The sequence below is a fragment of the Emydura macquarii genome, unplaced genomic scaffold, assembly GCF_026122565.2.
Source record: "Emydura macquarii macquarii isolate MOO-44397 ecotype Brisbane River unplaced genomic scaffold, CSIRO-AGI_Emac_v2 contig_1483, whole genome shotgun sequence".
Taxonomy (NCBI): domain Eukaryota; kingdom Metazoa; phylum Chordata; order Testudines; family Chelidae; genus Emydura; species Emydura macquarii.
Window position 1 is genome coordinate 966,871 of NW_027131620.1, and position 13,896 is coordinate 980,766.

The window sequence follows — 13,896 nt, forward strand, 5'->3', positions numbered from 1 at the left end:
CCTGGAGAGAACGGAAACCACGTGGGGGGGCAGCGGCCCCCGGCACCCCCAGTTCCAGCCCCGCCTCGTGGTGCTGGGGGGGGCCGGTATCACCAACGAGCCCCTCCCCCCGCCCAGCAGGAAGGGCAGCGTTCGAGAGAGCACGTGATTCGTGCCCCGGCAGGGTGACGCCCCGCCCCCGTCGCGCTTTACGGCAGCGTGGCCATCTGGCGCAGGACGGGAGCGAGGCTCCCGCGGCTGGCCCCGAGGGGGAGTCGCTCTTTGGGCCGCGCTTTACGGCAGCGGGGTGGTGGGAGGCTATCCGCCGCTCGGGTTTTGCGACAGTTGGAGGGGACCGGGACCGCGGTGCGGGGGCCATGGACGTGGGCGAGCTGCTCAGCTACCAGGTGAGGGGGGGCGGGGGAAAGGATGGGGCACAACGCCTGCCCCGCCCCGAGGTGCCCGGGCAATGGGGGGCAGTCGGTGGGGCTGGGCCAGGGGCTCGCCTGTGTGCGGGGCGGGGCTCGGCTCGGCTGTCCGTGCAGCCTGCTCGGGGCGGGGGCCTGGGCCTGGGCCTGGCTCTGGCGGGGCCCGTGCTGGCTGGGGGCTGGAGAGCTGCGGCTGTGACTTCCCCAGCAGCTGGGGCCCGACCGAGATTCCCTGCCCCCGTCTCGGGGCGGAGCGCGGGGGTGGGGCCCTGCTTCTCCCCCTGCGCCCCGGGGTCACCATGGTACCGGGCCGGGGTGTCTTGCAGACGCCACCGCAGTTCAGGTGATACAAGTGGCAGCCCAGGGACACGTCGTGGTCGCCGGGAAGTGGCCCGCGGCGTCTTCCAGCGTGAGAACCCCCGCCCCAGAGGAGTGGCCAGGTTCGCTTTTGTGTAGCTACCTGGGTTTACACGCGGGGTCAATTGGCTCAACAGATCTTCTGCCTGCCGGGCCCGTGACTCTGAGGTCACGCTGACCGTAGGGAGAGTTGCCAAGGGTAGCGGTCAGAGATGAAAGCAGGGTTTTGTAAGGAAGGTTTATCATAGAACGTCTTCGTTCCAGGGTGTGTGTGTGTGTGGTTTTTTGGAGCAAAGTGATCGTTGTTTTCAGCAGAACGTAATGTAAACATCTCTGTGCCACCATTTGTTTTAAATTGTGACTTGTCTGGCTATCCAGGGAAGGCCAGTGTTCAGTCCTTAAGAGACATTCCCATTGACCATGGCAAACTAGTGAAGTGCTTGGATCCACAAAAGTGGCCTGTTTTCCCCACATATATCGTTTGTAATGTCTTGTGATGAAAGCAGACCATGGGACATATGCACATGACAGGCAGGTAGAATGATCTACATAACTCCTTCATGCCTTTCTCTTAACTGTCTAATATTTGTGTGTGTGTGTGTGTGACCATAGGGCAGTGTCTGTCTAACTTTGGTCTATTCCACACGCTAATGGGACATAGTTAGGTCACTTTAGGAACAACACTTATAAGATCAATGGAAATGTTTTCACACTTTTTTTTGAAATTGCAATAAATATAATCTCTATCTAAATTTTCCGCAGTGTTTGCCACTCAAATGTTGTAACAGGAAAGTGAAACCAACAAGTCTAATTTTGTTATTCCAGCTGAATGAAATGCAAAAAGTAAACTATCAACATTAATGGTGAAAAGAACATTAGGTTTCTAAAATCCTTCATTTCTAATATGCTGTGATAGAGTTTGTAATGTGATATTTGTTTGTAAAACTTATTCTGATCATCCTACTAACTATTCTTAGTAATAAAATTTCCCTCATACCCTTGGCATCAGGTCTCTTCCTATGTATCGTTTGTGTCCATTTGGTTCTGAGTCTACTATGTTATCCTCTTGAATAGTGTTCATCTGTCTTCTCATAGCCCTCAGCTTTAGAAGTGGACATGTTGAAGGTGTCTAATCTCTCTTCCAACAAATATGAATACAATTTTCCTAATTTTGTGTCTTTGGCTCTTTACATCCCATGCTGCTTTCTCTTGTGTGTCTTCTAATTCCTGAAATATGGTGCCTCGAGCTCTGTCCAGTAGGTTGGGTGACCTCTCTGCAGCACTCTACTGAGTTGTACTCTGTTGACATCTCCAATGGTTCTCGCTTTTTTAACTGTTGAAAATGTGGCTTTAAGTTGTTGTCCACAGTTATCCTAAATCCTTTTCCTGAATAGGAGCCTATGCTGATTTCATAGTCCTGTCTTCATTCCTCTCAGCCCTGACATTGCACAAGTCACTTTGACTGTATTTTATCTAGATCCTTTTGAATCCAGTTTCCCTCCTTTTTGGTAGTGCCTATTATGAAGTTTGTTTGCTTGTTGGCCTACAACCATGGTAATCTTATCAGAGAATGTTTGAACTCATTCTGGTCAGATGTCACAAACTATTTATTTCCCCTGATCACAATGAGCCTGGAATACTGTCCTATGGGCAGCTGAATGAGACCTTTTATGGTAATTTTTAATGTTGTGATCCCTCCTTAGGTATTTACATACATGTTACTAAAGACTTGGAGTTTCATTCCTGAACAAACTAGTTCTTTGCCTAATATAGTTCAGTATGAAACCAAAATACACTTTAATGTATTAGCCAACATATACATATGCATAAAACTCCGATTTTAAAAGATATTCAGGTAGATTTATTTTGACAGTCCAGTAGTCCTTAGAACTTTCTAGAAGTGATATTTGTTATTACCTTGGTATATCCCCCTGCCTCTATGGGAGGGAGCACTTGTAAATATGCTCTATTTATTTAGCTGTGACATAGGCAGTCCATTATTTAGGGTGGGTTTACATTTCTGAAGTAGGTTACTTTGAGTTGGAGGAAAAAAATCTTCTTTAGGTAGTTTCTGTGTTTTCCTTTCCACATGATTGAGTTACTCTGGAATGATGTGGTAGGGATCCTGCCCATACTAATTCCTTCTCCATGCCTTCATCTCACTCTGGCATCCAAATCCCAGCTCTCCAAACTCCAGAATGTGCAAGTGCTGCTTACCTTGTCGCATATTCAATTAAGTGCGATTTCATCCTTTGACAGCTCCACTGGGGTCCTATTTTTTCAGATTGAGTGCAGCACATCCTTCCTTTCTAAAACTCATTGTAGACTTGCTCCACCTGTCTCACTGATCTCGCTTGTTTCCAATCCGCTCCCTATCCATCCAGCCATCTGTCTGTGCTGACGGTCAGTATTAATCTTGTTGCTGTTGATACAAGATCCTTTCCCTCTGCTGCTATTGTATCTCTCCACTTTACCAACTTTCCATCCAGTTTCCAATCCCAAGTGAAAACATTTGTTTCTCACCGGTCTTTACTTTCTCAGTTTTCTCTGGTTTTATTTAACTCAAAGTATTTTGTGGTGCAGTTTGTATGTAGGTAAAACGTTATAAAATATAAAGTTGTGTTGTATTTCATTTTTTGCTTGTTTCAACAGCTCTCCCTGGAAAGGACGATTTACCCCTCAAGTTTTTTCTTGTTTGAAAATGAAAAATAGGTCTCTGTTTGATTCTCTTCCACTCGGGAGTGGAGGGCTTGCTCACACCTGTTTAGGAATATTTGATATAATCTCTGATTTCTGTAAATGTTCTGAATTCCTATTTCCCAGGAAGGTGACCTCTCTACTTCCGGGGTGTGGATAAGTTTTAAAGGACAATCTAACTGTATCATTGGGAGGCAGTATATGAAGAAATCCTCTCTTTTTCACAGTTCTTATGGATTTGGCTGCTGTTATTGCATTCAACCTGTTCTCTAGTTGTGGTTACTAAAAAAAAAAAATGATTAAAAATTATTATATCCCACAGCTTTCAGTCAAACACTGAATTTGTACTTGAAGGTGGTTGTGTGCAAACTTTGTGGTCTTCTGATCTCTTGCCTGAACACAAATGTTCCTTTTGTCAGTGTGCTAGATAACAGCATCTCAGAATGAGTGTTGGATTTTTAATTGTCTCTGAATTCAGACTTTCAGATGGAGGCAGAAGGTACACAGGGATGGAGGGGGGGGGGGGTGAAAAGCAGAGAAATAAACATGGTTATGTGGAAATATGCAGAAACCAAACTAGGTTGCGGGGAAGGGAAGTTTTCATTTTTGGGCTGGTAGCTGAAACATAGAAACGGAAGTTGGAATGGATCAAAGTCCACCAATTCTCAATCATCAATTCTCAAGCAAAGGAAATAGATTTAGTGGGATAAACCATCTTGTTATTGTTGGATAATCCCTGCTCCAGAGGTGCCTCCTAATACATGGTTATTGGGGGTTTCTATACTTTCTCTCCACCAGACAAATAATAAGTCACATAATAAGAATCCTGTTCTGTTGTGGCCATTCTGCAAAGTCCCTTAGTCTTCTCTGATTTCCCATCACGAACCATAATAATTGCTTTCCTTATATTGTTTCAAATTTCTCTTCTCTCTGAAAAGTTAATCTGTGTCCCTGCTTAATCAAGAAACTGTGCTCCCTCAATGCCAAATTTGGCATGGAAGATTTCAAGTACTGTGCCTGTAATTCTGTACCAAGTGCTGGTCAAAATGGGAAAAGAAATCTCTTGCAGCAGAGAATACAATTAAACTGACTCAAGCACCTGGCTGTTTGTACAGAGCTTGGGAATCCATAAACTTTATGTGCTGCTGCAAAACAGTTACAGATGGTCTAAACTGATGATTAAATATCGCTGCTGTTTTGCCCAGAAATGCTGTGCCCATACCCTCTGTGTCTGGTTTCCAATTACAGTGGTAATTAAGGGGGCAAAGCCAACTCCATTTATTTCCAGACATCTCTTTCAGTTGTCTCAGGAGGGGAGATGACTTTAATCCTGCTCAGATGCAGATTTCACTGCTGTATGTCCTGATTACAAACTGCTTTGGTTTTAGATAGACCATGTTTGTGAAATAAAAGGAAGTAGTGAAAGCAGAAATCAACGAAGTAAGGCTGGGCTTCACTGGCTGCGGTTATCTTCTTAAACTGTAGCTCTTGTTAAATTTGCTAAGCTTGGTTCACAATTGGATCTGTCTCTATTAGTGCAGGTGCGTGATGATATATACTGCATGTATAGATAATTTACCATACATTTGCTGTGTAATGAATGCATGTGACTCTGAAGACAATTAGTACAGCTGAGAAGCAGTGGGCTTTGTGAATACTTACAGCTTTATTAACCCAGTGCATCTCCTGCAACTGTAGGCTGTTCCCAGTAACTTCAACTCTAGTCATTCCTCTGGTTAAAATAATAGTAGCACCAGCTATCATATGCTGTTTGGAATGCTTGCAAAGTTCATTGTTGCCCAGTTCATCAAGAGTGAATGCCCTGATGTTAAGATAATGACCTTGAAACATGAACCTGAAGTCTGCCTTTCCGTGTGCATTCTCCTTCCTCTCCTGTAGACTGGAAAACTTGTAAAAGACCAAAGAGAAACAAACCAAAGCAAAACAATACAAAACTGAAATGAGCATCACGTCCCTCCTGTCTTACAACTTGCTTGCATATGTGAAGTGAGTTGCTGGTTCTCACATGCATGTCTAATGGTTGTATCTGTGTGTCACAGTAACTACTGTAACAGGCTTCCTTTTTGCAGACTCAGGGTATGTCTATACTGCAATTAGAAATCTGTGGGTGGCCTGCGCCAGCTGACACACTAAAGGGCAATTTAATTGTGGTCAAGATGGACGTGTGGGTTCAGGCTGCAGTCAGATCTATGGGACCTTTCCACCTTGTAGAGTCCAGAGCCTGAGCCCAAACATCTACACCACAATTAAATAGCACCTTAGTCTGAGTCAGCTGGCATGGGCCAGCCATGGGTGTCTAATATCAGTAGACATACCCGCAGAAGAGAGTCTAAGGATTGAACTGATCACTGGCTTCCAGTCTTATGCTGAATTCCCAACTTTTGATGAGAGAATCAGCAGGAGGTTCAAAACTACTGATTTGAATTCAGAATTATTTTGGGATATAGTTCAGCTCTGACATTGTGAGAGGTGATTCTTTGTGAACTTTCAGGTTGATCTGCTGAGCATAATGGGTGTTGCTCTACTTTCAGGCTTTGAGAACATGCAAGATGGAAAAGTATTGGGAAGTGTGCAGCTGGATGGGTCTTCCTTTAAACCTGTTCTTGCCAGTGCGCATTCTTCCTCTTTGTGCACATAGGCCTTCGTTATTAACTTGATATTGATGGTAGAGATGGGCCGCTTACCAGCAAGATTGCCCTGTCTATTGAAAGCTAGCCTTCTAATTTGTTGTGGGATAGCCTTTCAGGAACTGTCATATCCTCATTCATCTCTGCATCATTCCCCAGCATGAAACAAAGGCAAACAGCTGCATGACTTATTGGATGTGCTATGGTCAATTTTTATCCCCCTTACCTGCAAATATTTACCAGTGGGTCATCACCTTAATTTTTTTCCAGCTTTTCATGGCAAGTGTCAGTCTGGGGTGGGGAAAAAAATCTTCAGATTTCTGTGGCTTCACAACTTTTTCCTGTCTGTGTCCTTAAGCAGTAGCAAGCTGCCTTTTGGGACTTTTGCACGCAGCGTGGGGGAGGGGAGAGGAAAGGGGTTCATTCTCCCTTAAGACTCAAACTACATCCATGTGGGTGAAGTGTATTCGCTGGCTTGTGTGACTCTGAGCTCTGGGGAAATATCTGTTATACTGGTTTGTTTAGGTTTTTCTTTTTTCTTTTTTTTAAATGTTTAGCTCCCACGTTTCCTAAAATTGCTTCTCTTTTGAGTTACAGGAATGAGAAGTGAGATTGATAGCAGGCTGGTTTAACACAGGTGTTGCAAACAGGATTAAGAGGTTATTGGAAAGAGATCGCTGGAGGTTTGGGGCTTGCTTTCAGAAGTCATTCTAAATTGGCAACTAATGGATTGTTTTCCTTGATGGCTCTTTCAAGCTGGTTGCAACTGGCTAAGATTTGCTCACCAGAGAGCTCTATCCCTTAAGAAGATTCCTGTCAAATTTCTTAATAAATTCTGAGCTCCAAGGTAACAAGGTTACTCTGCCTCTGCATCATGCAAAACAGGTGTCTTTGTATTATTAAAATAAATAAATTAGCCAGCTTTCTTTAAATCTTCCTGATTTGTCGAGGAAGCAGCCGGGGCTTAAAACAATGTGTTCCCAGATTTCTGTGGGATACACCATTTTGTTAGTGATGGATAATTCCCTGCTCCAGGAGGAAGGCAAAGCAGGTCCCCTCTAGTAGGATTATTCATTGATTTAGAGCACATTTTTTCTCACCTCCCCAACCCGCAGGAGGAGCTCTTTCTTTTTTGCTACTGGATCAAAGGACAGACCTTGAGTTAGGTCTTGCCTACACATGAAGGTTAATCCAGAAACAGGCAAGGTGTAAATTTAAAGCGGATTAACTGTTCTGGAATAAGAGCGTCCATACACTAAGTTAATCAGGAATAGCTGTTGTGGAATAACTCTTCATGTAGGCAAGCCCTTAAGTGTACATGTGAAAACAAAAAATTCCTGTCCCAAGATGCCATCTTAAAGCTTTACATTTTGTCATGTTTAATGTTTGAGTGTAACAAATCACAAATTCACACACAGCCCTCCTGTGTAGTCAGTTGGTTCTTTTCATTGGTCTGCATCTGTCACACAGGAACAGGGAGGAGACAAACATTTTTTTAAAAAACAAGAAAATGTGATGTTGAAGCCACAAACTTCTGCAAGGAGACTAGCAGTTGTAGTAAAACTACTTCAGTGTTTTAAAAGTATACTTCAAAATGATGGTTTTCCTTTAAATACCAGCATGCTGTTCTTCAGCTGTAATGGACAGGCATGCTTTCGACAGGAGTTTAAAAAAAAAAAAAAGGATGCTTGTGACCATGTTGATTTTATGTATAGGAAGACAGGAGGCTAGTTATCCATTCAAGTGGGTACTTGTCAGGGTGGAGTGATTTAAATCCAAATGATTTAAATCAAAGTTATTTTAAATCACTCTTTAATGAGGATTTAAATTAAACTAGCAAAACAGGAACCCTTAATTTAAATAATTGATTTTAATCTTGTTTTGTGTTTGTATTTTTTAGTTATTTTCCTAAAGAGATGTTGAGTCTTCTTGGTTGGTAACCCTTACAACATGTTGATTTGCAACTAAATATATCCTTTATGCTAATTTTGGTAATTCTTTTGCCTAGCCAAGAGGATACGTTGTATCTACATACATTTATATAGCTATTTATTCCATTCCTTAATTTTTCCTTTTTTATTATGTTAGATAATGGTGAAATGACATGTTTCTTATTTACTAGTGATATGTATCAAGCTCTATTTGGATGGAAACTGGAATTCAATTAAAATGCACAAAAAATTTTTTTAAATTATTTTTCATTAGTCAGAACTACCTTAAATGTGCTGGATATGTAAGAAAGAGGTTTATCAAAATATGTTTTGCATTTAAAACTGATTTACTAAACAAAGGAAATGTCATCTGTAGTTAGTAAACTGAACTGAGAGTTAGAGGTCACCACATTGTTCAAGACTAGAACTAGTAGATCTCATCCTCACACCTCATTTTTATTCATACGTCGGAAGAGGAAAACAAACATCCTGTTTTTTTTTCAACTCCTCATTGGTTCCTCAACTTAAATGAACTAGTCATTGATTTAAACTAGTTGAATAAACTGAAATGTAGAATGTATTCCCTGCACTTGCAGAAGAGATTCAGAATATTGCTATCAAAAGTTGGTTTAACCCTTCAAAAAACTCTGGTTCCTGTTGCTTAGCTGGTGACTTCCACCAGTTCAGTGGTTTGACTTTCTTTAAAATTTCAGCAGCGAATGTACTGCCTGAATATTATTTTCATTTAATGTAAATGATTTAAATATATTATAGTTAGTTTAGGCTTTAATATAGCTTGTCATAATTTCAAATTGAATTGTAAATCAGTTAATTTTTAAAAAGAAAAATATATTTACAATGTCTGATTTAAATAAATCTGATTTTTTTTAAATTTAAAAATCATAGATTTGTATCTACCCAGGTACCTGTAAGCGAAAAGTACAACTTAATTTTATGCAGTGTTGTAGCCTTGTCGATCCCAGGATATCAGAGAGACAAGGTGGGTGAGGTAATATCTTTTTTTGGACCAACTTCTGTTGGTGAGAGGGACAAGCATTTGAGCTTACGCAGATCTGGGAAATGCACTCAGTGTGTCCCTTGAAATATGTGGTAACTTCTTATACTAAGCAGCCTGTTCCACCTTTAGCTGTGATGCTCTGCGTATGTTTCCCAGACCTGAAGAAGAGCTCTGCGTAAGCTTGACAGCTTGTCTCTCTTGCCAGCAGAAGTTAGTTCAATTAAAGATATTACCTCATCCATCTTGTCAACTCAGTTTTGGATTGTTAGCTCCCTGGGGCAGGAAGTGTCATTTACTGCGTGTTTGTACAGTGCCTGGCACAATAGGGCTTTGACTTGATTGAGGCCTCAAGGCACTACAGCAATATAAATATTAAATTCCATATTGTTGCATACTTAAGTTCTGCAGATCCCTGTGTTAGGATTAGAAAGTGTTTCTTGAGTAGTTGACATCACAGGTTAGGACTGTGAAAATGAGCACAGCTAGAACGGGGCATATGGAAATGTAGGCTCTTAAAAACGTAGGTTATATGCAAGCTTGCTGGCCCCGCCCCCAAGGCTCACTACCTTGTGTTGTATAAGACTGGTATGAAATGTTCTGCTCACTCCCACACATTCTGTCATAAGCATTTAAAAATGTTAAAACAGACAAGCCATGCCACATAGTTTTGAGAAAAACTTTTAAGATGATGATGGTGTGTGTGTAGAAATCCAACATTTTATCGTAACCCTGAACTTATTGGGTTATTCATTATGCTTGTTTGATAAATGCAGTGTTCTTGTAAGCGTCTCTTTTCTTGTTTATCTTCCGCTAAACCTTAACTCCTGCTTAACAAAGTTTGTCTGAGAATTCAATTACATTCTGTTGTAAATGTGTTGGTGGCATTAATAATTACACTCCAGGCATTTTCATAATTTATCATAATGACTGTTATTACATATTAGAGAAGACCCCCTCCTCTCAAAAAAAGATAGTATAATTGAGGTCGAAACAGATTGTAAATGCTGATAATATAGATTGCATGCTCAGAGGAAATGGAGTTGGTTCCATGGTGCAGTTTTAATTTAGAATTCGTTCTGGTGATGTAGCCTCTTACTATGGTACATTAGTTTGCATCCGACAAACCATTTGCCCTTCATTATAGCTATGGTCTCATTGCTTTTTAATTTAAAAAGTAAGAGGGGGAGAGAAATGAGAACCTTGAGTGTAGGGTTGGAAACTGCCTGGATACACAGGGAATATCCAAGGAAAATGCTTGGTTTTTCTTTAACTCTTTCATGGCTTTTGTAGCACTAATTGAGGTCCATGTTTCCAGTGGAAATAATCTTAGCAGGACATTTGGGATGACCTAAGCTGTTTCTCCTCACAGTTTTTAGGTTTGAACTTTGAAGGGTGGAAGGTTGGAGTCAGCAGAACATCCTTGTTTCTGGAAATCACTGTTTGTGGACCAGGAGCATGGTCTGCCATTCAGGGCAGCGTGGAACGCATGTGTGTTTACCAGTGCTTTTCCCTGATTGCTGCAGACAGTGTGTTTTGGAAGTTGATCTGTGGGATGTTTTGAGTTGTTAATGTGCCTAGAAGGCATATAAGGAGCACACTTTCTATAAATAAATAGCATTTTTCAGTCCAAAGGATCCTGAAGTGTTTTGCAAACAGTCTGCACATACATTACTTCACCAGGCACTGAAATACAGCTATTTCTGGAATGGACCTCAGCAGTAGAACTGCACAAGACAAGTGCTAATGTCTTGGGATAAGAAGTATACCATACTCAGTTGAAACAGCAGGGAAAATTTAGACAGAATATAGTTAATTTAACCAAGTTTGACTGAATCTGGCAGGAGACCAGGACTTAGCACTCATATTCTTACCAAAAGTGCCAAGCCATTTCTCATGATTATATGTGCTTAGAACCTTAATTGTATGTCTCCTCCCAGAGGTGGCATCTTCCACAGCACAGTGCCCCTAACTATGCTACTTTTATGTCCATTAAAAAATACGTTGAGCCTGCTGTTCCATTTGCACTTTGCGCATGGTCACAACTTCCAGTCTTTTTTGCATAATGTGGACAGGCAAGATTTCAGTTGCCAGTCTTTAATTTAATTAAAAAAATAAATTAGCAAGGGAAACTAAATATTGGAGCAGCTTATCGGGGAGATGGTGGATTCACCATTGCTTGGAGTCTAAGGTGAAATTAGTTATCTTTCTAAAATATATGCTTTAATCCTGCTTCTGGGAGAAATTCTGTGGCCTGTGTGTGGATGTGGGTGGGTGGGGGGGAGAGGGGGTGGATGGTCATGGAAGTCCCTTCTGGCCTTGGATCCTATGAATTCCCCTGTTTATCTCTGTCCTACTTGGGCCTTGGAGAGAACAGGGTACATTGTGTACATTGTCCTTAATATGCTCATAACATTTGCAGCTCTACATGGAGACAGTGACTATACTCAAATATCATGCTTCATCTCATCCCACTCGCCTGCAAGGGTCAGGAAGGATCCCCCCAACTACTCCCTTCCTAGATGCACAATTGGCTAGATGCATTCTGGGTTATTGCTTTCCTCTGAAGCATCAAATATTGGCCATAGTTGGAGATGGGAAACTGGATGGGCGTGCAGTGCTCTGAGGTGGTACAAGAATCCTTTTTCTTTGATGCCTGGCTGGTGTATCTTTCTTACATGTTCAGGGTCAGACTGGTTGCCAGATTTGGTGTGGGGAAGGTGCCCCTCCCACCAGATCACATTGGCTGGGATGTTGGTATGTTTTTGGTTTGTTTGGCCTTTCTCTGCAGCTGTGAGTGTGGTTTCCCTGCTAGGATTTTGTAGGTATCTCACCTAAACAATTCATTATCATTGGGCCTCGGGCATTGGTGCACCTCGGTGTCCCCTGTTCTCTGCCTGTGAACACAACAGTTTAGTCTTCTGAGGAGTGAAATGCTTTGGCTACTAAAGTCATTGGGCTCCATATAGGGTGTCTGGGTGAAATGGAATGACCTGTGATATACAAGAGGTCAGACTAGATGATGTGATGGTCTCTTCTGGCCTTAAACTCTGTGGAATCTATGAAAATAAATGAAATGCTCCTCAGATTTTGCGGTGAGAGACAGTGTCTTAGCTGGTCTGTAGCAATATGCTCATTTTAATCAAAATCACAGCAGGTCTTGCCTTATGAGCCTGAAAGAATTAGTGCCTCCCGGGGGCTAAACTTCCCAACATGCTGGGAACTGCAAACACCCACTTGAAGCCTATTTTCTTATGGGACCTGAGGAGAGACTGACACTTTCACTTTGTTTCTTCTCCAAGGCTGATTTTTTTTTTTTAATTCTCTGTCCTCAAGGTCAGGAAGAGTCCTGATTACAGTGAAACGGTAGCTGCTATGTTCGTTGGTGTGGGCTGTGATTTTGAGATTGTAGATAAAGGACCAACAGAGGAAAGAGTTGTGTTTTTGATGTCTGAAGAAGGCCAAAGAGGATTTTTCAGAAAAGAGATTTACTTTGTACAATAGAAATTAGGTGAAAACTATGGCTGAAAGATAGACTACTAGGATGGTTATATCACAAATATCATGGAACCAAAACCTGAGTAGCTGGCAGAGGGGAGGAATTTATAGCTAGGTTTTTTGAATGAATACCTGCTTTACACAGACACCTGTTAAACAGTTGGCAGAAAAGATGTTTTTGAAAGAATCAGCTGCTGTCCCTTCAATACAGGGCTGAGACTGCTCCCTTTCCATCTCCCTTGTCCTCCAGCAAAAGGCAGGGGAGCCAAGACTTAACATTCTTGTCTCTGAGGGAGGGAAGTAGATTTTTTTTTCTTAGAATCCCAAACCCAAGCCCTTTCAGGCTTTCTCTGCCCATGCTGAAGAAGAGAAAACACAGTGCCCTTTTTTTTTTCTTTGTAGGTTCCCTTTAATTTTGCCCAGTGAATGGGAACCATGAGTGAAAATAACAGGCAGTTGCAAGGAAATGTTCTATTCACATGGACTTGCCAAACTTTCATGTCCTGCCTCTGTTGAACTGCGGTATACAGACATAATGCTGTCCTGGATGTGCAGTGACGAGCCTGATTCTGCAGTAATTGGGCATCCAAAACGCCCCCAGTCTTCAAGGTGGGTTTTGGGTATGGAAAATTATTCAGAATTGGGTCTTAACCTAGGTGAGTCAGAGGATGAGGGTGCAGTATTGGACAGTTCAGTGAATTGACCTGTAGACCCTGGGGTCATCTGAGAGTTGGCTCACAAGTGGTATAAGTCCTAGGTCCCCAGTGAAAATGTGTCTGCTTCACAAAACCATTGCCTAGTCAACTTGCCACCAAAACATGTTCAGGTTTGAAGTTCCAGGGGTTTTGCGTGATACAGATGTGATGTCCTGATTAATGTTCATGAACCAGTCTAGGGAGGAAGGCTGACAGCTCTTACTGGTACCATTCATCTATTTATATGGCATTAAACATCACTAAATTAATCTCCCTTCCCATTTTCCAAGTTGGTGATAGTATTGTAAGCAAATGTAAAAATCTAATTCATTTAAGATGAGCTTAAAATAAACAAGCTTTGTCATTGGGGCTCTGAGATACGAGAGAGGCAAAAGTTCTTGATTTGATCACTTTATTTCCCCCTCTTTCTCTTACCTCAGCCCAACAGAGGGACAAAAAGACCCCGGGATGATGAAGATGAGGATATCAAAGCACGGCGGAAACAAGCCAGTGCACGGGAGCGCAGTCGGCACCGGGAAGAGGAAGCTGCTGCAGTGGAAGAAACTGATGATGAGAAAAAGAAACTTCTTCAGATAGTTGACAAAGAGGGAGAAGAGGAGGAAGAGGAGGTAAATCTCCAGTGTTCTG

At 42.1% G+C, this 13,896-nt stretch overlaps 1 protein-coding gene across 2 annotated transcripts in view; it reads left to right on the top strand.

Moving 5' to 3' along the window:
- The first annotated feature begins 228 nt into the window (after positions 1 to 228).
- The window catches only part of CTNNBL1 (catenin beta like 1), an 80,542-nt gene continuing 66,874 nt past the window's right edge, over positions 229 to 13,896 (top strand). Inside the window, exons 1-2 of one of the 2 annotated variants that reach the window (XM_067553943.1) lie at positions 229 to 386; positions 13,689 to 13,877. In XM_067553943.1, coding sequence (XP_067410044.1) covers positions 357 to 386; positions 13,689 to 13,877 — 219 coding nt within the window. In that variant the 5' untranslated portion in view covers positions 229 to 356. The remainder of the gene's footprint in view (positions 387 to 13,688; positions 13,878 to 13,896) is intronic. The other variant, XM_067553942.1, reaches the window with a different exon arrangement.